General features: G+C 46.3%; 2 protein-coding genes across 4 annotated transcripts; one reads left to right on the top strand and one right to left on the bottom strand.

The window, feature by feature from the left end:
• Positions 1-513: 513 nt before the first annotated feature.
• On the bottom strand, positions 514-10,098 carry LOC134635819 (post-GPI attachment to proteins factor 2-like). Of its 2 annotated transcripts, none has more exons than XM_063485399.1 (6): positions 9,729-10,098; positions 5,657-5,873; positions 4,726-4,969; positions 4,541-4,647; positions 4,196-4,304; positions 514-1,065 (listed from the first exon to the last, which is right to left on the bottom strand). In XM_063485399.1, exons 2-6 carry the CDS (start codon positions 5,822-5,824, stop codon positions 941-943), a joined length of 753 nt encoding a protein of 250 aa, XP_063341469.1. In that variant the 5' UTR covers positions 5,825-5,873; positions 9,729-10,098; the 3' UTR covers positions 514-940. The 2 variants fall into 2 exon arrangements, with proteins under 2 accessions (XP_063341469.1, XP_063341470.1); XM_063485400.1 differs by lacking the exon at positions 9,729-10,098 and adding an exon at positions 9,204-9,265.
• On the top strand, positions 9,485-22,381 carry LOC134635803 (uncharacterized). Of its 2 annotated transcripts, XM_063485372.2 has the most exons (8): positions 9,485-9,502; positions 10,296-10,643; positions 11,217-11,783; positions 15,073-15,281; positions 15,780-15,897; positions 17,533-17,719; positions 17,998-18,105; positions 18,242-22,381. In XM_063485372.2, the coding sequence occupies exons 3-8, from the start codon at positions 11,316-11,318 to the stop codon at positions 18,703-18,705; spliced, it is 1,554 nt and encodes a 517-aa protein (XP_063341442.1). In that variant the 5' UTR covers positions 9,485-9,502; positions 10,296-10,643; positions 11,217-11,315; the 3' UTR covers positions 18,706-22,381. The 2 variants fall into 2 exon arrangements, with proteins under 2 accessions (XP_063341442.1, XP_063341443.1); XM_063485373.2 differs by lacking the exons at positions 9,485-9,502; positions 10,296-10,643 and adding an exon at positions 13,158-13,210 and having other exon boundaries at positions 11,409-11,783.
• The last annotated feature ends 504 nt before the right edge of the window (positions 22,382-22,885 follow it).

Here is a 22,885-nt window from a genome sequence, read left to right as displayed (position 1 = left end):
TGTCCTGAGGAAGAAGAACCTGGACCAGGAGCTGCTGCTGACCTTCTCCCTGCCTCAGTGGAGAGCGTGCTCTCCTCCTGCCTGGTGTCGGTACTCTGGGGCCATGACGGAGAACAGGAAGGCTGCACAGAGGGTCATTAACACCACCCAAAACATCACTGCCAATCCTGGAGGCCATCGCCAGCTCCTCCTGTCTGTGAACCATCACAGGTGACCCCGCCCACCTCTTGTCTGCCCTTGACTCTACATCTCTCTCCTGTTTGCAGTTTATTCCTGATGTCTTTAGTATTCATATGTTTTTACTCCTGCACAGTGGCGTGGAGCTCTCATAAGTTTGTTGTACATGTACAACGACAATAAAGGGCGGTTCTATTCTATTCTATTCTATCGCACTGTTTTCAGTGGACCATAAAGATGAAGAGCAGCCATAAACCAACAGTTCAGTGTTTTGGTTTTATTAAGGAGCAGAACATGAATTTATCAGAGAAACAGAGACAGATTTAAAGCAGTGTGTGTCACAGTGACGGATTTAAAAACTCTGTAAACACAGAAAAATTGAATAATATGTAAGAAACATTTAAAAAAGGTTTTAAAAGCTCACGTAACAGGACGATGACTCCCAGCTATAACATTTGTAATATATAACATTTAACAGACTTTGATTTTATTTTCAGTTTTAACAAGGTTTTATTTGTTTTGCTGGATCTCAGCTTCACATTAGTTTCTCTGAGAAGCTGCTGGAGCTCAGACGTCTTCTTCTGGTAGTACACTAACCGCACAGCAGCCGTATCATTGTTCAGATAACTGCATGAAAAACGCTCCAGCAGCTTGCAAATAGAAGATGGACGCAGGCCTCACTGCACTGACACAGTTCAGACTTTAAACCCAGGTGTTTAAAAGCAACAGTAGAAGAAGAACTCTCCGTCTCTCTGGGCGGAGCTCAGTGTCGTATCAGCGGCGTGGCCACGATCAGCTCTTTGCTGCCAAAGTCCCAGAAAGCCGTAAAGTGGAAGGCGATGTTGGAGAAGACCATCAGGTACTCGATGAAGACGAACAAGGTGTAGACTGGAGAGACAGAGCAGACAGGTCAGTGTATCCGAGTTACAGCAACGATGAAGAATCACAGTTTTCACACAGTCTCCGTCTCCGGTAGCTCCGGTCTGCAGTGCTGCATCAAAGTGTAAGTCATGGCACTTCCTGTTGCCACATCAGTTTAGACGGTGATGTCTACACTGTGCTCAGGCTGAGGCTGCTATCAATGAGAAGTTTGGGCCAGGCTGGACAACAAACGACTGAACCAACCAAACACCTGCTCGTCTGCAGCAGTCTCAGCAGAGACCAGAGTCCGTCTCCATGGATACCGTCTGCAGCAGTCTCAGCAGAGACCAGAGTCCGTCTCCATGGATACCGTCTGCAGCTCTTCTGGTTGGAAAACTGAAGCCAGCTGAAAGACTTGATCTCCAGACTGTTCTGGGTCTGATTCTCAAATTATAGCATCATAATGATTACAGGACATCAGATTACTTGTTCTTATCACTTAATAATGCAGAGTTCATCATATAGAAATAAAAAAAACTGAAGTTGTGCTCTATTTGAACACTTTGCCTGCCTGCAGCACTAAAGGACTCTGTGAGAGACGTCTGTCTCGCCCTAGCAGCACCTGTCCCTCTCCTCCTCTTCAGTTCGTCTCAACATATGCTCGTCATACTCTGAGGTGTTTGACAAGGTTGGTGATGTTGCCACAGCCATACATGCCAACCCTCCCGGTTTTTCCGGGAGAATCCCGAATTTCAGTGCCCCTCCCGAAAATCTCCCGGAGCCACCATTCTCCCGAATTTCTCCCGATTTTCCACCCGGACAACAAAATTGAAAAACCATATCACAGAATTCATAGCGCGGCCCAGCCAATTCCAGTTTCCAACAATGGCAGCAGCTGCTTAGTTTTAATATTACTCTTATTTCTCTTTCTGGGTCGCAAAATAAACTTTTAACATATTTTCAGGTGAGAATGTAGCTGTGGAAAAATATCTGAGCCGACCGACACATCGTCTTCAAACCCCCGCGGTCTTTCGCTACTCGGGTTAAACATGATATATAAGTGACTTTGATAACTTACAAATGTTATTGTTTTCCTTTTTCAGTGTTTTATTTGTTCGTGGGTAAATCGGTTTGGCTGAGATTAAAGTTATTAGATTAGATTAGATTAAATTTAACTTTATTAATCCCTCGGGAGGGTTCCTCCGGGGTTTTCACACAGCTGAATAACAGAAAATGATTAAACAGAAGAGTTTACGTCAGCGCCCGGTTATATTTTAGACAGCAAGGAGCAGACGGCAGAGTTTCACTCCACTGAGGGAGCTCGTGACGTACTACCCGGCTTTCTTTAGACCACGAAGGCCGGGGCCTCAGGTGGAAGCAGCCTCTGAATTTGGACACCCCCGCTGTTTCCGGGCCGGCCAATAATAACGGTGACATTTAACGTATTTTATCCGATAAATAAACACTGTAAAATGTATTTATCACCCCCCCCCCCAACAGCCCTTTTGAATGTCTCCCTAATTCTGAGGTCTCAAGGTTGGCAAGTATGACCACAACACCTCACTTTTTTGCCACATGTATCGCAAACCACGTCTCAGCTGTTTGTGGAGGTAAAATACATCCGCACATGACTCCGTTTACGCTCAGCCATTGTTGTGAGTGCGCACGCCACGGGCTGCCACACATTTATACAGCCGTATTTCGCACATGACTGTGAAAGGTGGAAGAGGAAGTAGTTCCTTCCAATTTAGACGATCCGAATGACATAGTTTCTTTCCACTGTGTTCCTGTTAATGATAAAGTACAAATTTACCCTAAATTACTAAAATATCGATATTTTAATGTGAGAATCGATTCTAGAACATAAATGACTGGTATAGGAGGAATCAATATTTCAGGATCGATCCGCACATCACTATTGAAATCCTGTCGGCCGTCGTGAGGGCGTCACCGCAGCCTCTCACACTGCGCACGCGCAAACACAGCAATGAAAGTGAAAAGACAGAGCAGCAGTGCAGTGCAGCGTGTGATCTGGACACAAGCGACGGAGGCACAGCTTGTAGAACTTTGGCTCATCTGAGCCTTTTCAATGTGGCTCACAAAATTATCACGACCACAACGACCGTGGAAAGAGTTGAATGGCCCGGTCAATGTTTTTCATTAGCAATTTAGCAAAGTTGATGGTGTTGGTGTGTGTGTGTGTGTGTGCGCGTGTCTGTGTGAGTGTGCGTGTCTGTGTGAGTGTGCGTGTCTGTGTGAGTGTGTGAAAGACAGAGGGGGAGAGACAGATTTTGTGTTATAAGCTTCATGTTATGGACGCACAGTGTGAGCACTCAGGTCGCATCAGAGCATCGTGACCTATGACCTTCTTACCCCTGCGAGTCAATCGTACAGTTTGAGCAGGAGCTGAGTAACACGACACACAGTGTGCGCCCAGCTTAACTCGCGCCTTTCAGTGTGGAAGAGCAGTGACTCATCACCCAGAGCTCGGAGTCACGGGTGAGTGTGAGGACATAGACTGAATGTGACAGCTTTACTTTCACACTCAGCTCTTTCTTCACCTAAATACAAGAACATATGGAGACAGTTTCCCCTCACTCGTGAACAAACCCCCGAGATACTCCCCAAACCAGAACAGGCACTCCACCCATGGGCTCAGACTCGGAGGTGCTGATTCTCGTTTCCACTGCTTCACAATCAAATGCAAACTTTGGTTCACAGCCTGATAAGCTGCAAACAAGCAGAGACGCTGAGATCTTCCAGTCCTTCAATGTGCCTACAAATTGTGTCCATAAGAATGATGAAAGTAACAGGTGACAAACAGCAGCCCAGACAGAGTCCAACACACCAGGAATACGAAGCAAGCACTCGCTGCTGTTGTACCAGGAGCACGTATCAACCATCCTGATACCTCATACTGCTGAAGCACCACCCACAGGACACCCTGAGGAACCCAGCAAAGGCCTTCTGTAATCCTAACACACCCCAAACTAACACGCAGAGCAGCCAGGTCTGAAATAGACGTTCTCAGGGAGGCTGAGGACTGTGCTCCCTCTGGTCCCCCTTCTCAAGGACTGGAACCAGCACCGTCCTCCAGACAGAAGTCCCTCTGAACCCGGTTATAAACGTGACCCAGGCGAGTCAGAGCGGGACTTACCTCCAGGTTCACAGCGGTCGTTGTGGCGTTTGTAGAGTAAGTAGGAAGCCAAACAACAGGTGGCGTTTAAAACGAAGAGACGCAGCTTCCGACGATAGGATGCGTCCTCCTGAGAAGGACAGCGTGGGATTAACAGCCCTGCAGATCATTTACAATGAAATAATAAAAGGAGATGAACTTAAAGTGACGTGTTTGTAAAGTTACTCCTACAACTTTCACAGATTTAATCGTCGGTGTGACGGATGCACAGCTGTGTGAGGTTTTCCACAGTCGCACTGAGTCTTCAGTCTTTCTGCACATGTGCAAACCAGATGTTTGCACAGAAAGCGACGGAGGTCGAGTTACCTCTGCGCTCTCGAAGCTTCTCTTGATCACGTACCACAGCCGGCATGTAATGAGCATGTGCGCCAGCGAGCTCCCTGTGAACACTCTGAACCCATTGTCATGGTAACCTGCGGAGACAGACAGTCATCAGCGTTTCAGATTAGAGACGTCTGAAGCTCACGGTCAGCTGACCGCCGCGTACTCACGGTGGTTTTCTTTGGACGACACGTATGTGAGCAGCAGCAGGCCGGTGTTCTCGGCGAGGCTGCAGAGGAGCACCAGCCCGCTCAGCAGCCGCTCCTGACCGCTAAAGCGCCCACGGTAGAAGCTGAAGTACGCGAAGGACATCAGGTACCGCGGCGCCGAGTGCAGCCCGATGCAGACACGCCAAATGTAGCGCTCCGGCACGCGGGCGACGGAGGAGCTGATGGACGGGAGGTAGTTGGATACCTGGAAGAAGAAACTCTGAAAGTCACTCCGCCGTGAACGCCTCTCCTGCTACAGCACGCCGTTAAAAACAGGAAGTGCTAAACGTTTAACACGCGTTTCAACCCCAGATTTCCTTGACAGGCCCCGCCCCTCCCTGAGCCTGGTTCTGCCGGAGGTTTCTTCCTGTTAAAAGGGAGTTTTTCCTTCCCACTGTCACCAAAGTGCTGCTCATAGGGGGTCATACAGAATAGAATAGAATAGAATAGAATAGAATAGAATAGAATAGAATAGAATAGAATAGAATAGAATAGAATGCCTTTATTATCACTATACAGATGTACGATGAGATTATGATTGTTGGGTTTCCTCGGTCGTCTTTGTCTTATTGTACGCCCTGATGATTAAAGCGCTGAGGCGACTGTTGCTGTGCAAATCAAACTGACTTAAAGGTCAAACATAAACGCTGCTGGTTAAAGAGACGACTAAAACCAAACACCACACTACGATTCAAAGGTCACGACCCTCGCCAGGTGGAAGTGACATCAGTCCGCTCAGAGACTGTTGACATCATTTTGTCTGTTTCATGAAGAACATTTAGAACGTTTTACTGCTTCTAATTTCAAAATAAAAGACACTTTGAGTGATCTTCTTTAACGTCTGTGCAGATAAACGTGTTTCCTGCTGGCGTCCGCGTGCTTCCACATTTACCTTACAGTGTGTGTGCGTCGTGTCCTCATAGTGGTAGATGAGGGAGACGATGATGCAGGCGATGAAGCCGGTCACCGGCAGCAGAACCGTCGCCACGGCAAAGATCTTGAAGGGCAGCCGGATGAGGAGGCGGCCCTGGTCCGGGTCGCCGTACGGCCCCTGGAGCATCCTGGAGAGAGGAGAGCTTCAAGCCTCAGACAGGTGAGACTAACACCACCTGCAAAGGATGGAAACAAGCTCGTCTTTATGATTCGTTTCTATTGCTCCTTAGTTTGTGGTTGTAATCCAAACATGTTTTAGTCTGTGACATTTTTAAATCTGTGATACGTTTTGGAATAAAAAAAACTTAATCAATAAGGATGATTACCTCCAACGAGGGATTTTTGCACTGCGGTGCTACAACATCAGTTAACTTCAAAAGATATTTCAGTGGTTTGGTGTCCTGTTTGTGTCCACAGCAGTGTTGCCAATTTAGCAACTTTGTCGCTATATTTAGCACTAGATTTACTAAACCTGCGCAAATTTGCGTAACTTCCCTAAACCCAACACCCCCTAGAATTACTGGCTTTTTTATTTTCTGGTGCAAGTCCCGAGGTGTTAATCACCCCTGCTGAGATTTTCACAGGTCGTCAGCTTGTTTCTCCTCCAGCTTTTGTTGTGCAAACCACCCGTTGTCCTTGAGGCCTGGCACATTTGCATTTGCTCACTCAGAGTTGCTCAGATCCAAGTCAGGCCAAACCTCTGTGTTACAACTTTCAGAAATGCCTGCTGTACCTATACAAAATATCCCACACATTGACTGACCTGCAAATATGAAAGACACACATTCACACCTTCCTTGACTCTCAGCACAGATCTTCCATTGTTCCATTGTCACTGTGTATGTGAGGAAGTGGCATTGCTTGACTACAGCACAGTGCTGTGCATAAAAGCAGACCGACCCAGGCGGGAGAATCATTTCTTGTTCGCATTTCTGAGAACGCACATCAGGATGGCCTCCGTATCACTGCCACGAAGAATCTCTCCGCGCAACAGGCTTTGGCCTTGCTTCAGGAAATGGACGAAGCAGATTCTGATGGAGGAGAGGTTTCATTTGTCCAGCAGGCCACTGATACCTCCTCAGAAGAATCTGAAAAGGAGACGGAACAAGAACCCAACATGCCTCCACGGAAGAGGCCCCGTGGTACTGGGAAGCCCAGCCAGAGCCACACGGCACTGTGTGGGTGGAGGAGAACATTGGAATGCCCAGTGCAGTAGCAAATCGTTCGTGCTTCACTTCACTGTCCATTCACACAGTATATTGCAACCAAGCCAGACAAATTTGGGATCAAGTTCTGGATGGCCACGGATTTGGACACCAAATATGTCTGCAGTGCATCTCCTTACTTGGGAAAGGACCCCAGTCGTCAGAAGGGAGAGAGGCTGGCAGAGAACGTGGTCATGAAACTGATGGAGCCGTTTTTGGATGATGGGAGAAATGTCACAACGGACAATTTCTTTACTTCACTGTTACTGTCGCACAGACTGCTGCAGCGCAAAACAACGTTACTGGGCACAGTGAATAAAGTCCGGCGTGAACTTCCTCAACTTGCAAAAGATACTGCAAAGCGAGAGGTATTCTCCACTTCAGTGCTTAGAAGTGGCAGTGTCTCCTTGACAATTTATGCACCTAAAAAAAACAAGACTGTGTGTGTTCTAAGTTCCATGCACCAAGACGTGACGATCGGTGACGGCAGAAAGAGGAAACCCAACACGATAACAGACTATAACCACATGAAGGTATGTGAATGTGTGTACAATTTTACACCAGTGCTACACATGTGTGCTATACAGGCCTATAGAAAAAAACATATACTCATGACTCTCTCTCTCTGCTTTTACAGTGTGGTGTAGACGTGTTGGACCAAATGGCACGGATGTATTCCGTAAGATCAGCAACACGCAGGTGGCCAGTAGCGGTTTTCTACAATATGCTGGACCTGGCGGCGGTGAATGCCTACATTTTGTACAAGGCATGTACAGGGTGGACAGGCAAAAGAAGATTGTTTCTGAGTCTTCTAGCTCAGCAACTTCGTTACCAATTCATGCAGCACAAGGAAATATTATCACAGAGGCAGGCTGCTGAAGCTGCTGCAGCTGCTGTGCCAGGGACTGTAAAGACAACGCAGTGCCAGGTGCAAGAGAGCTGCAACAGGAATCGCAGCAGGTTTACCTGTGCAACATGTCAGAAATTCACCTGTGCCAAATGCAGGGATGATGGACACTGGGTCTGCAAACGCTGTAAAGTTTGAAACACAATAAAACAGACTTGTGTACCCATATATTGTGAATGTGTGTCTTTTGTATGTAGGTTGTAACACAGAGGTTTGGCCTGCCTTGGATCTGAGTAAACAAATGCCAATGTTGCACAAACACACGCACGCACACACACACACACACACACACATATATATATATACACCTATCTATCTATCTGTGTGTGTGTGTGTGTGTGTGTGTGTGTATATATATCATATATATATATATATATATATATATATATACACACATCATATATATATATGATATAGATGTGTGTGTGTGTATAACTAGACTTTATGCATATTATGTAAGGTGTAGCTATATAAATATATAAATATATGTACAACTCTGTGTATATATGTTTATGGACAGGCATGCAATGCAGTGAGAAGGATTGACAAGAACTAATATTGCATATGAGAAATATTGCACATAGAAACTACCATGGTGTATTGTACGCTGCAGGTAAGGAAGGAAAGACCTGAATCTCTCATGGTTAGGGGCTGGGGGAGGGTGTGTTTGCACAACAAAAGCAGGAGAACAATGGAGCTGAAGACCTGTGAAAATCTCAGCGGGGTGCCAAGAGGTGTTAAGGTCGGGGGGAATTTACGCAAATCTGCGCAGGCTAGTAAATCTAGTAGTAGGGACTTGCACCAGGGAAAAAAAGGCTCAGTAGATCTAGTGTTAGCGAGTTTTCAGACCCCTTTAGCGACTTTATTTCCTAAAAAGCGACAGCGACAAATCTGGCGACTTTTTCTGGTGTTGTTGGAGACTTATTTATGACGACTTTTTGACGTGAAAGCGCGTATCGCTCTTACTCTCAACAAGCAGCGGTGCTGCCGTGGGCACCTCACCCGTTTCAAAGCACTTACGGGTGGAGGATAGTCCTCCCCCCGCTGCTATCAGGAGATGTTCACACCTATGCGTCCAAACTGCAAATGAATCGCGCATGAGCGAATCGCGCATGAGCGAAGCCGCTGCTCTCGCACTGATTGTAAGGCAGTCAGTTCTTCTTTTACTGTTATGTTGTTTTGTGGATCACAAGGTTTAAAACTACTTATAAACACACACACACACAGAAGGTAACTCCACCAGAGCGCCTATTTCGGGTCACTTTTGCCAGTCCAAGCCCGGGTAAAGGAGCAGGGTTGGAATTGTGACATTAAAAAAAACAATAATTGCTAAAAGAAATTTAATTTGTAGTTCTAAATAAACTCTAAATGCATTTAGGACGTTTTTTACTCACTTTATGTCTCTTCCACGATGTTATTTCTCTCTCCAACAACGTAGGTTACAATTATATTAGCATGACCAATTATGCAAATTAGGCGATGACGTCATTTAGCGACTTTTAGGACAGCCAATAGCGATTTTCAATACTGAGGAGTTGGCAACACTGGTCCACAGGCAAATATCAGTCTGTGTTACTGAGGCGGGTATTAGAAATGTGAAGAATTTAAATGGAGTTTGGTGCAGTTTGTATACAGAACTGTAGAGAAGGTCATCGGCCTCAAGAGCCAGCATTAGTCTCTGCCACTGGTTCAGGTACAGTAAAATGTGACGTTTTTTAAACGGAGTCTGGTCTGCAGAGAAACATCCGAGTCCACGGAGCCAGCATTGATCAGTGTTACCGAGTGTGGATTTTAAAACGTGACGTTTTTTAAACGGAGTCTGGTGCATGAACGCTGATCTAAGCAGAGTTTCACCGACAGACAGAGGACGTCAGTTTTAAACTTTGACAGTTCTAAACAGAGTTCTGGGGCTGTCTTACCTGAACAGGTGTAGTCCTCTGACGTGGCTGACGGCAGCTGGGACCGGAAACGAGCTTTAAACCGGACAAAGAGTTTTCCAGCTCCACGCCTCACCTAAAGCTCCTCTCACCGTTTTAACGTCACACACACTTCATACATGCTGTTTAATGATTAATCTAACCGGAAGTGGCAGGGCTCCTCTGCTGACAACTTTAATAACTTCAGTGGAACACATCTTTCAAAATAAAAGTCTTTAACCTAAAGCGTGTAAAAACAGTGGCAGTGCTTTAAATCTTTATTAACAAAGCACAGTTAGATGACATCACACAGCAGACACTGTCACTGTGGCGTCACTGTGACAGCACGTGATGGGAACAGCTGATCGCTCACTGCTACAGGTGTCTAGTATGTGACGTCATTTGACCACAATGCATTCACATTTTTATTACACGTTTTGTAATTTCACATTTGTGTGTGTCTGTGTGTGTGTGTGTGTGTGTGCCTCTGCCGGCAGGGGCGCCTCACGCGGGGTGAATAGTCACGTGACAGCATGTTTCCTCCATCAGCTGTTATCTGCCTGTTTACAGACCATAAAGAGTTCATATCGCAGGCGTGTCCGGCCACGCCCACAGGCGCAGCTGACACGGCACCGTGGAGTCTCCAGGTGACAGCCCGACCTGTGAGCAGCACCGAGCTGTCACACTCCAGCTGTGACAGCTGCAGGAAGTTTACTGCGCATGTGCGGTGTGTCCGGGAGCCGCTGAGAGGATTTTACACCGAGCCGGACTCGCAGGGCTGACTCCGTGGATCCGCTGAAACTCTGAAAGAACAACAGGAAAACACGTCCACCGTGACTCATGCCGGCTGTGGCACCAACACGACACCTACCGGAGGACTGAAGGGGCAGGGCTGCCCTGCTGCTGTGCTTCATGGAGGTAACTCACACAGAAAATGTGTTTATGATAGAAACTGTGTGTACTTAACAATCACCACAGATTCACTGCAAAGAACAAACACTGAACACAACAACACAAAGAGTAACTGAGAATAAACAGAGACACAAAAGTGTGTGAAAAGACAGAAATGAGGAACAAAAAGAGCAAACATGGACACACAAAACACCAGCAACACACAGTCCACACAGAGACTCAGCATGATGGAAAAGAGCAGAACAATGATGATAAAAGCAAAACGAGATGAGGCCTAAAGGTGAGACAGAGTCACTACAGGGACACGGAGACTGAAAAAGGCTCAAAGACATCAACAAGGGAGTCACAACGAGACAGGAAGTGAGAATATTGTGCGTACAAACACACAGAAGCACCTGTTAGGAGCGAGATCACTGAGAGTAGGAGAAACTGCAACCAGGCAGGAAATGACTTTGCAGTACTCCAAACCACCACAGAGGTGCGGCTGTCAGTCCAGCTGCTGAGTTTTGAGTCAGTGAAGCTTCTCAGACTCATCTAATCCTCAGTTTGACGCTGATGATGACTTTTTGTGCTTCGCAGCGTTCGTCGGAGCAGAGAGGCAGACGTGAGCGTCTGCAGGAACAGCGAGCTCCACCACAGAGACTCTGATGATGGACCTGTGATGTCTCACCTGTGATCATGCAGACACACAGAAACAGGAGAGGACGTTTAGAGCACTTCCTGTACTGTAAGCACTCCAGGCTGAATCATCTGAAACAGGAAGTTCAAAGGTATGGGCTGAAGAACCAGTACGTCTTCAGGGAAGACATCCCTCCGTACCCCCGACCCGAGTTCCACGTGAACCGTGTCAAACACGACACGGAGCGACGGAGCTTATGTTGCATCAGGGTGGACGAGGGCTTCAGGGATCCTCACAGTCGGGTCCTGGTGTGGTGGAGTCTGGCTGTGGGACCCGAGGAGATCCAGGAGGCCGAGACGAGGCTGCTAGAGGAGACCTACCCAAACCGGACGGAGGAGCAGGCCGCGAGGCAGCGGAGCTTCCTGTGGAGGTTCGCCTCCTCTCCGGCCTTCAGCGAGAAGTCCAGGCTGGGCTCGTACCGCTTCACCTTCCCCCTGCAGGAGGTGCTGACCGCCTACAGCGAGCAGGTACTCCTCTGTCTGTCAGCACACGGGCCCAACAGTCTGAGTTCAGATCCATAACAAAGAAAACATTAAAAGTCTGACACATAAACAGAATAACTGCAGTCATGGTAACGATAAAGTACGGCCTTTTTTCAGGTCTACATATCCAGATATAACAGGAATGCAGCAGGTCTGAAAATGATGTCAAAGCAACCTCAGATCAACACCAGCACACGACATGGTATTATTTATTTAAAAGTAAGAAGCAGCCCACCCCTGTGTGTGCGTCTGCCACTGTGGAGGACCTTTGGCCCACTCTCCTTCACTGCGTTGCTTCAGCTCGTTGAGGTTTCATTCATGCTGCTGAGCTGGGATCTGCTGATGACCCAGTTTGGTCCCAGCTGTAGCTGTGGGACGGACGTCCTCACCCTGACTCTGAACACTGTGGTGTACAGACGAGTTCATGGTGCTGCTCTGTGCTCCGCTTTGGTCTCGCCTGTCCAAAGGACGCTGTTCCAGAAGCCTTGTGGTTTGTTCAGATGTCATGTGATGCCGTGTTGTTTCCTGGGAGAACAGCTCACGCTTGTTCAGAGGCCTGTAGAGTCTGAGACGGAGCTCATACAAACACATTTTGCTTTTCCAAAATCAGCTCTGTAAGTTCTCCGAGGCTCCTGTTGTTCATATGTTTCTTTGATCTGTTTGTTTAATCCTGTTGTTAGTGGGATGTCATTGTGGTGTGGGAGCAGTAATGATGGACACACACTGCTTCTGCATTTAGACTTAGTTCCTGTTGAATAAACATGTTGTCTTAAGTCTGTACTCACTAACCTTGTACAGTACATACAGTGCTCCACCAGAGTGGCAGAATACATTGGATCACATGTATTCAAATATGAAGCAAGTCTGCCTGATGAGGCCAATCACCGTGGTGTCATCTGCAAACTTAATGATGGTGTTGGAACCATCGGCAGGTCTGCAGTCGTGGGTGAAGAGGGAGTAGAGGAAAGGGCTCATCACACAGCCTTGTGGTACACCGGTGTTCATCGTGATTGTTGATGAGCAGTGGTTATCCAGCCGGACATGTTTGGGCCGGTTGATCAGGAAGTCCAGTAACCATTTACACATGAGGGAACTGATGCCCAGGTCTGAAGTTCAGCTGCCACTGACACAGGAGGGTTTGTTAGCCTGTCAACTGCAGAGAATAAGACCCGAGCATTATGACTGTTTTTGGTGATGATGTCAGAGAAGTAGGACCTCCTTGCACTCCTCAGTTGTAAATTATAATTGTGAAGTTTCTCTTTATAGATGTCATAATGAACCTGGAGGTTTGTTTTTCTCCATCTGCGCTCAGCTTTCCTACACTCTTTTTTTCATTTTTCACTGCCATAATCCTCACAGCCTGGACCCTCCACACATCACACATCAGACTGCGGAGACAGAGCATGAAGGTGGTAAGGTGGAACTAAGGGGGGCGAGGCTGCGCAATGTAACTTTGATTGCTCTGTTGAGGGCGGGGCTCGATGGCGAACCTTTGGCTGCTCTGGTGGGGGGTTTATGGGGGACAAAAAGGGATTGGGCCGGGGGGTAGATCTGAGCCCAGCATTGACCCGCTCCATCATCTCCTCAGTGAATTTCAGGTGTGGGGAGGGGGGAGAAAGGGAGGGGGAGGGGGGTGATGGCCTGTCAGGGGTTTGGGGGACTGGGGAAGGTCGTGGTCCCTGGTCCTGGTCGTTGGTGTTGTTGAGAGAGTTGGAGGCAAATAGGGACCCCTCTTCTTGCCTCAGATGTCTCTCCTTTCTGAGGCTCTTCCCGGGTGGGGGCAGATGGAGCTCCTCCTCAAGGTTTCTGCTGGGCTTTGTTTGTTCTTGGAGTACTGTTTGTTCCTCTTTATGAGATAACTCCTCGTTTATCTCAGCCTTGGCACCAAGCACAGATGGATGACGTATGGAATAGAACAAGTTGGAGGTGAACAGTTTCACCCCTGACTTGTTAAAATTAAATCCATTTGCTTTAAACAGATGCCTGCGTTCCCAGAAAATATTAAAGTTGTTGATAAAATGCACTGAGTGGTCAGTACATGCTGATATAAGCCATTTATTCAGTGCAAACAACCTGCTGAATCTCTCGTCTCCTCCTCTGACGGGCGGTACAGGCCCACTGATGAATACAGCTGCATTCAGAGAGTTTACAGTATTTAATAATCCAGTAAAGTCCCGTTTCAGAACCTCCGACTGTTGTTTGGACACATCGTTTGACCCTGTATGCAGAACAATGTTTGTCACAGTTGGATATTCATCTGCAATCTGAAGAATTGTCTCCTTCAGGTTGTTGACCATATCCTTAGGAAAGCAGAGGACTTTAGTATTCTTACCGCACATCCTTTGTACATCCTTTACGGCAGAGTCACCCACAATCAGAGTTTCAGGCCTAGCCTTTAGCTTTCCCTGTGGCCTTTTACTTTTCAACAGATTTTCAGACCTTACTTCGCTACTTTTAGATGGATGGTTGTCCGATATAGATCCAGGGTCCTTTGATAGTGGAGCAAATCTGTTCAGTTGTTTTGGAGGTTTGTTGTTAACCTTCCTATTCACGGTTGTCCAGTCCTGTTTCCTCCCGTATACAGGGGTAGAAGAGCTTCTCTGTCTCGTAGGAAGTGAAGGCCAGTCGGTTTCAGAGATTTCAGCCCACTGTGCCCTGCCTGTGATACGTCCTCCCCCTTCCAGGAGACATGATTTATGTCTTGGTTTTGCACCAAGACAGTCCAAGGGGGGATTATCGCTTGATGATTTATAATAATGCACAGAGTCTACTTTCTTGGTCATGTTATCTGTGCTCCTTAGCTGTGTACTAGCTTGCTCATCGCCATTGCTTTGAATCAAAGGCAAGGTTGTTTCATTTCCACACAGTCCATTTACCTCCACGTTTACTTCTAAGCGATGAATTTTTGTCTCCAGTACTGCAATCTTCTGCAGGAGGCTGTGGTAGTCATCTGTGGAGAGGGGAGGCATCTTGTTGCTAGTTAGCCTAGCGGTTAGCACCTTTCCAGGCTATTGAGCTTTAGCTGAGTGCTCGGTGCCCAGACGCTGTGCAAAGAAACCCAAAGTCCGCAGGAATACACTGGAGCCTCTAAGAGAGGCACGACTGTCACACCAGCTTCCTGTTTTACAGATATTTGCAACTTCTCCAGTGATAGATTACAAACTCAGCACATGTAGCATTAAGTTACGTTGGAGAGTAGCTGTCTGTGTCTGTTAGTTAATGGAGTGATTGTAGCTCGCCGCTCTCCAACTGAAACTCCTGTTATCGTCCCCAGTTTTGCTCCGGAGCTTCGCCCATAATGAGGGTGTTCAAGACCTCGCTGTTCAAACAGGAAGTGCAGTACTCTGTGCTGGTCCACAGCCCGGCCAATCAGCTGTTCTTCTCAAGGTTTCCTTTACTCCCTGATGATGACCCGGACGCCGTCTGCGCTTACAGAGACGGACGCTTCATCTGGAGACCAGAGGCCATGTGTGAGACACACAGGTAAGACTCACACAGGTAAGAATCACACAGGTAAGAATCACACCGGTAAGAATCACACCGGTAAGAATCACACCGGTAAACATGTTAAAGGACTCCACTGAAGAGGTAATTCACCTTTTGGCAAGTCAGGCCCAAACGTCAGTCTGATGGTGTACAGAAGAACAACAACAATGTTATCGTCCAATAACTTATGAACCTGACTCTAATCGTGGAAACAAAAGATCTGGACTTTCAAAATAAAACAGCGGCTCACGTCTCTTTGAACCTCATATCAAGAGTTCCAGTCAGCATTTACCAAATACAAGTTCAGTGCTTGAAACCTGCTTTTACCTGCTTCACTTGTTATGGAATAACGCAGGAACAGGTTACACATGAACAAGGAAACAGTCAGTCAGCTGTCCAATGCTCGGAGCTCCTCAACAGTGAATGCAACACTTGTTAAACCTCCTGAACAGAAACTATAAGAGTAAGTGAGGTGCTCTTCATCCTTCCCCTCAGTTATGAGTTGATCTGTAGACCTGATGGAAACCAGATGGACGCTCAGGAACTACCTGCACGACCTCCATATTACGTCTGGGATCACGTCGCCATCGCCCTGCATGTGGCAAACGGACAGGTACCTTCACTGCTCCTCTTCATCACTCTTTACCGATACCTAAAGCATTTCATGTGATTTTCTATTTGTAACTGATGTTCTTTCATATTTCTTATCATTAAAGGGTTACTCGAAAATTAATCATTGCTAGCTTGGTCATTGAAGCTGCAAGCATAGACTGTATAGGAGCATTACACAGACACCTGTATCAGACGTTTCCAGTCAATTTTATTTGTAAAGCACATTTAAAACAGAGAGACAGAGATTAATAACAGGTATGATTCAGTGCAGAGAGGTCTATTAACACATAGTGAGTGAAGAAGAAACACCCAATGCATCATGGGAATCCCCCAGCAGCCTACACCTATTGCAGCATAACTAAGGGAGGATTCAGGGTCACCTGGTCCAGCCCTAACTATATGCTTTAGCAAAAAGGAAAGTTTGAAGCCTAATCTTAAAAGCAGAGATAGTGTCTGTCTCCTGAATCCAAACTGGAAGCTGGTTCCACAGAAGAGGGGCCTGAAAACTGAAGGCTCTGCCTCCCATTCTACTTTTAAATACTCTAGGAACAACAAGTAAGCCTGCAGTGTGAGCATATTTAGGATTAAAGCATTAATTAATGGCAGGACTTCTTTGAGCAGTCTCGTAGGAACGTGGTATAAATGACACGTTGATGGTTTGGAGGAAGTATTTTTGTGGACTGTGCTGAAGAGCCAGGTCTGTGTCAGGAAACCAGCCAGTTTAAATAAATTCATGAAGTATACATCAGAATGATGCCAGAAGCTTGTTGGTATCTACCAAAAGCTTCTGGTTGAGGTGCAGCTTGCTGAGAGGCATTAAACCAAATATTAGTGGGCCTCATTCACACACATTCATAAAACTGCTATACTTAAGCACCTTGTCTAACATTCACACTCACTGAGAGGCAACTTGGGATTTAGTATCTTGCTCAGTACTTCAACAAACAGACTGGAGTAGCTGGGGATCAAATCAGCTACCCACTGATTGACAGATAGTCTCTACCTCTCGAGTCACAGCTGTATACGTTTGTGCCCGTGTGGATTAGATAAAATCCTAAATAAGTTCAAATTTAAAGCCACTAAAGATGTCTGGTGTACAATCATTCTGTCCTGTAAAAACAACAGTTCAAAGAAATCATTAAAAGCACAAAAATACCCCAACATTCATGCCCATGATGAGTGGAAACTGTAACCAGGTACTGCTGTCTGTGTGCCATCCACCTGTCAGCCAAAGAGGCCACGCCCTTAATAATGTAGACTTTAAGCCTTAGTACAATTTAAACAGGTGAGTTATAAAAACATCCTAAGAGTCTTTATGAGGGAAATTATCTGTAGAGTCCAACCCAGTGTGTGTATCAGGCTGTAAACATGTTTGTTTCTGCTGTAAAGTTTTAACCTCTATGGAGACTCACCGCTGCCTCTGCTGGGCGTCAGAGGAACTGCAGCTGTTGGCGCTTCATGCTTGAGAAGCTGGTTTATGTTTGACTGCAGGACCTCGAACATGATTATTGGTTGTGATCATGTAGGTTCACACATGTTCTCTCAGCCTTAACGTTTCCGACTGTCCCTGAACGCAACACTCCTGCAGGTGCACCGTTTGCAGGTTTCCTTTAAAAACATCCTGTTGATCCTTCAGGTGCTGACGTTTAACGCTGACCGCCTGAGACAGAACCTCAGGTTCTGTTGGCCGGACAAAGTAACAGCCAGAAACGACGAGGAGGAGTTCGATGATTTCGAAGATGCTACAAACTTGGTTAAATGCCTGTGGCCAGGCTGGCGCCTCCCCCTGGAGGAGGAGCGCTCGCTCCTGCAGCGTTACACAGGTATCACATGTGCACACCGGAGACTGTGACCCCTCCCAGTGTGAGGTACAGCGATCTTTGAGTTTCTGTAGAAAGCAAGTCAAAGACGTGCCGTCCTCGGTACTTTGCACTCTTCCTTTAAAGGGGAGGGGCTGTGTGACATCATGAAGAATATCGATGACGACTTTAAAGCGTCTGTCGTTTCATCTCAGACCCACAGAAACAGGAAACACGGAGCTCAAAATGATCCAGAAGTATCCTTTAAATCTCATTTTAACAGCAGACTTTCTCCATCTCAGTGTCCGACATCAGACTGGTTCTTGTTGGGAGGCCTGGAGTGGGTAAAAGCTCCACTGGGAACGCCATCCTAGGAAGGCTTGCCTTCAGTCCAGGCGGTCCATCCTCAGGTAAGTCTAACCTGTGGCTGAATCAGTCCACAGGCTCTTTGGCTCCCCTACACGGCTAACATTAGCTTAGTGTAGGAGGCCAAACGCCTCAAACTGGGAGCATGTTCAGAGTAAACTGGTGGATTCCTCTCCTCAGGGACGTCATCGTGCTGCTGGCAGAGCGAGTGGGTGTTCGGCCACCAGGTGACCGTAGCCGACACTCCCGGTCTCTCAGAAACATCAGATGACGCCGTGAAGAGGGACATCTCCACATGTGTCAACATGCTGAGGCCCCACGCTGTCCTGCTGGTCATCAGGGTGGGGTCCTCCACCATGGAGGATCTAGCCGCCGTGAGGCAGGTGGAGGAGGTCTTTGGGATGGACGTGTGGAGGTACACCAGGATCCTCTGCACCTATGCTAACCCAGCAGCTCCAGACATCCAAAGGCAGCAGCGAGCGACGGGACCTGAGCTGCTTTTCAGAGTGGGCTACAGGTACCACGTCCTCAACAACAACCCGGACCACTGGGACGGTCAGCAGGTCTACGATCTGGTGCAGGCCGTGGCGAGGATGGTCATGGCTAAAGGAGGGGAGGTCTACTCCATCAGGAACACCGTCTGAGTGCTGGGTGATGTTTTAATGTTGTTTACACTGTTTACCCTCAGGTGATGGAGTGTGGCGTACGATAAATGCACCAGAACACCCAGCACAGCGACACCTGCTGGCCTCAGTGAGGAGGTCACCTCCCAGTTTAGCTTCCATGATACATCATGGGAAGTCCCCCCCATCCTGATGTCAGCAGGTTTGGAAATGCAGTTTGTTTGTAGCCGACTGCGAATGTTTAAACTGTGAATATTTTGTGCAACGATCCAAAAGCCTTTTAAAAAATCCCAACAGTGCTGATCTCACGAAGATCATTCAAGACACACGTGTGTCTGTGAGGGTTTGAAAATGACAGGAAGCCAATACAGGAGAAATCTGCTCTCTCTTTCTAGTCCCTGTCAGGACTCTTGCTGCAGCATTTTGGATTAACTGAAGGCTTTCAGGGAGTTTTCAGGGAGTCTTTAGGACTTCCTGATAATAATGAATTACAGTGGTCGGCTGGTTAAACTCAAGATCTCTTTAGCGCACCATCCCACTACCGTCAAAGGAATACAGAGATTATTTCCTGGAGTTTTTGTGCACCGACGTTTCCTGGACCCCGTGGATTCCTGCCTCATCCCCGTGGTCTGCCAGGATGACGCGCCGCTCCTCCGTGACCCCTGTCCTCCTCGGCTCAACGTGCGCCGGGCGAACCTCCGCAATCTGAGGCCGCTGTGTCGGACTCCCTGTGCCGCTGGGGCTTATACCTCATCCCCGGCTCCTGTCAGGATTGGGCTGGTAAACGCCAGATCGCTGGTGAACAAATCTTTTATTCTGAATGAGTCATTCATCTCCTGGAAACTAGACTTCATGTGTGTCACGGAGACTTGGCTTAATACTGGTGAGTCCAGTACTTTATCTGAACTTTTACCAGCGGGTTGTTCCTATTTTAACACACCAAGGACATCAGGGAGAGGAGGAGGTACGGCGGTTGTTTTTAAAAAGGATTTTAAATGTAAACAGTGTGTTTTACAGCCCTCGTTTTCCAGCTTTGAGCTCACGTGTTTTGAAGTTAATCGCTCTAACTCTGTGCTCTTTGCTGTTATTTATCGTCCCCCTAAATACAATAAGAATTTCATAAATGACTTTTCAGAATTTCTAGCTGGGATTATGCCCAACTACGATCATGTTCTTATTGTGGGAGATTTTAATATCCATGTCTGCTGCCCTGACAAACCTCTGGTGAAGGAATTTTTAAGTCTCATTGACTCTTTTAATCTGGTCCAGTCCGTACCTGGTCCCACACATGAACATGGACACACACTAGACCTGGTCTTGTCACACAGTCTACCTGTGTCTAACGTGGAAGTGACTGACACTGCTTTCTCTGACCATATGGCTGTATTATTTGATGCTGTGTTTTCACGCACTACAGTTCAAACCAGCGCTCCTATTCGCCGCTGTCGGATTATTAACCCTTCCACTGCTGCCCAGTTCTCAACTGCTTTTGACCAGCTTTCTATCCCCGCCGATCGTACTCCCTTGGACACAGAGAACCTCAGCTCCTGGTTTCAATATTCTTGCCTTACTATCCTGGACTCTGTGGCACCATTAAAAACCAGGAAGCCCAAGGCTAAAACTGACCCTTGGTTTAATGACGCCACTCGGGCTGTGAAGAGGGAGTGTCGTAGAGCTGAACGCAGATGGAAGAGGGACAAACTGCAGGTGTCTCTTCAAATCCTAAAGGACTGCTGGCGCCTCTATCAGGATACAGTCAAAGAGGCTAAAAGAAAATATTTCTCTAAGATCATTTCCTCCAACAGTCACAATCCACGTGTGTTATTTAAATCTATTGACTCAGTCTTAAATGCTCCACAAAGTGGCTGTTTGGAGGCCTCTCATAAACTGTCAAATGATTTTATGTGTTTTTTCATTGAGAAGGTTGCAACCACGCGGGCTCTCATTTCTTCCCCTGAGTCTGACCCCTCTGTTTCGATCCCTTGCTCTGCTGTTTTTAACCAGTTTGAGCCTGTGTCTCTTTCTTATTTAGAGGATGTGGTCGGCCATCTGAGGCCCTCTGGTTCCCCAAATGATCCTGTCCCACCACAATTTTTTAAGGAGATTTTTCCTAGCATAGGTCAGGCTGTTCTTACTGTTATAAACAGCAGTTTAATATCTGGTGTAGTCCCTGCTAATTTTAAGCATGCGGTAGTACAACCCTTGCTTAAGAAACCTGCCCTGGACCACACTGTATTGGCTAACTACAGACCTATCTCCAAGTTGTCCTTTATGTCTAAAATCTTAGAGAAAATTGTACATTGCCAATTGATGGATTTTTTAAATGAGAATGGTATCCTGGAGGTCTTTCAATCAGGTTTTAAAAACTTTCATAGCACGGAGTCAGCACTCTTAAAGGTTTTTAATGATATCCTCCTTACCTGTGACTCTGGTAATCATGTTGTTCTTGTCCTCCTTGACCTAACAGCTGCCTTTGACACTGTAGACCACAACATTTTACTGTCTCGCTTGCACCATCTTGCAGGCATTCGTGGTACTGCTTTGAAATGGTTTAGGTCTTATCTTTGTGACAGAACTTTTAGTGTTAACTTTTTAGGGTATGAGTCTTCCTCTGCCACTTTTCAGTCTGGGGTCCCGCAGGGCTCAATTTTAGGGCCTCTGCTTTTTTCATTATACTTACAGCCCCTGGGAACCATCCTCAGAAGGCATGGAATATCCTTCCACTGCTATGCTGACGACTGTCAGATTTATTTGCCTCTGAAGCAGAAAGAGGCCTTCTCTATTAAGCCACTTCTAGCATGTCTAGAAGACATTAAATCTTGGATGTCCCTAAACTTTCTAAGGTGTAATTCAAGCAAAACTGAGGTGATTCTGTTTGGTCCTAGTGGACCTTGTGAACCCTCTGCTATTGATTTGGGACCCCTGGCAGAGTATTTTAAATCTGTTGTTACAAACCTGGGTTTTAAGATGGACAGTGATTTTAAATTAGACAGTCAAATTAGGGCTACTGTCAAGTCCAGTTTTTACCATTTAAGGCGCTTGGCAAAGATAAGACCTGTTTTATCCAGGCAGCATCTTGAAACGGTAATCCATGCTTTTATTTCATGTCGTCTAGATTACTGTAATGCTCTGTATTGTGGAGTTAGTCAGCATCTTCTCTCTCGTCTGCAGCTGGTCCAGAATTCTGCTGCACGACTTTTAACCAAAACTCGTAAAAGAGAGCACATAACTCCCATCCTGGCTTCACTCCATTGGCTGCCTGTATATCTTAGAGTTCATTTTAAAATTCTCATGTTTGTGTTTAAATGTTTAAACGGTCTTGCCCCAACTTACCTCTCTGAGCTTCTCCATCCTTACTCACCCCCCAGGTCTCTCAGGTCAGCTGACAAGCTGCTCCTGGAGGTACCCAGGTCCAAGAGGAAGCTCAGAGGGGACAGGGCCTTCTCTATTGCTGCTCCTAATCTGTGGAACAGTCTGCCCCAGCACATTAGAGAGGCCCCTTCACTGTCCACTTTTAAAACACATCTTAAAACCCATTTTTATTCCTTGGCATATGACACAGTCTGACCCAATTTTATTGATTTTATTGTTTTGATCTAATGTGCTGATTTTATTGTTTTAAATGTAATTCTCATCATCATTTTTTATACTATTTTATTATTGTCTTTGCTATTTGTGCTAATTTTATTTATTTTAATGTCATTTTAATAATCATTTTTTATATATATATATATATATATATATATATATATATATATATATATATATATATATATATATATATATATATATATATATATATATATATATATAATTATTATATATATTATTATTATTATTTTTTTTTTTTTTTGGTAATATTATTATTTTTCTTATTTTTTAACATGTTCAATGTATCACTCTGGCATGTCAAGTGTACAGCACTTTGTGTTCAGCTGGGGGCTGATCCGAAAGTGCTATATAAATAAATTGCTTGCTTGCTTGCTTACAGTAGTCCAGCCTGGAAGTAATAAATGCATGAACTAGTTTTTCAGCGTCACTCTGAGACAGGATATTTCTAACTTTAGAGATGTTGGTCACATGAGAGGAATGTGTGAGTGACAGAACAAATGAACCTTCTCAAGTTTGGAAAACTGTGTCCATGAGGACTCCAGCATCACCACGTCTCCACCTGCTGGTGAGGACCCGCCTCTGCCTTCGT

This window comes from Pelmatolapia mariae, linkage group LG10_11 (assembly GCF_036321145.2).
Source record: "Pelmatolapia mariae isolate MD_Pm_ZW linkage group LG10_11, Pm_UMD_F_2, whole genome shotgun sequence".
Lineage (NCBI taxonomy): Eukaryota > Metazoa > Chordata > Actinopteri > Cichliformes > Cichlidae > Pelmatolapia > Pelmatolapia mariae.
This window is presented reverse-complemented; position numbering and strand designations above follow the sequence as displayed.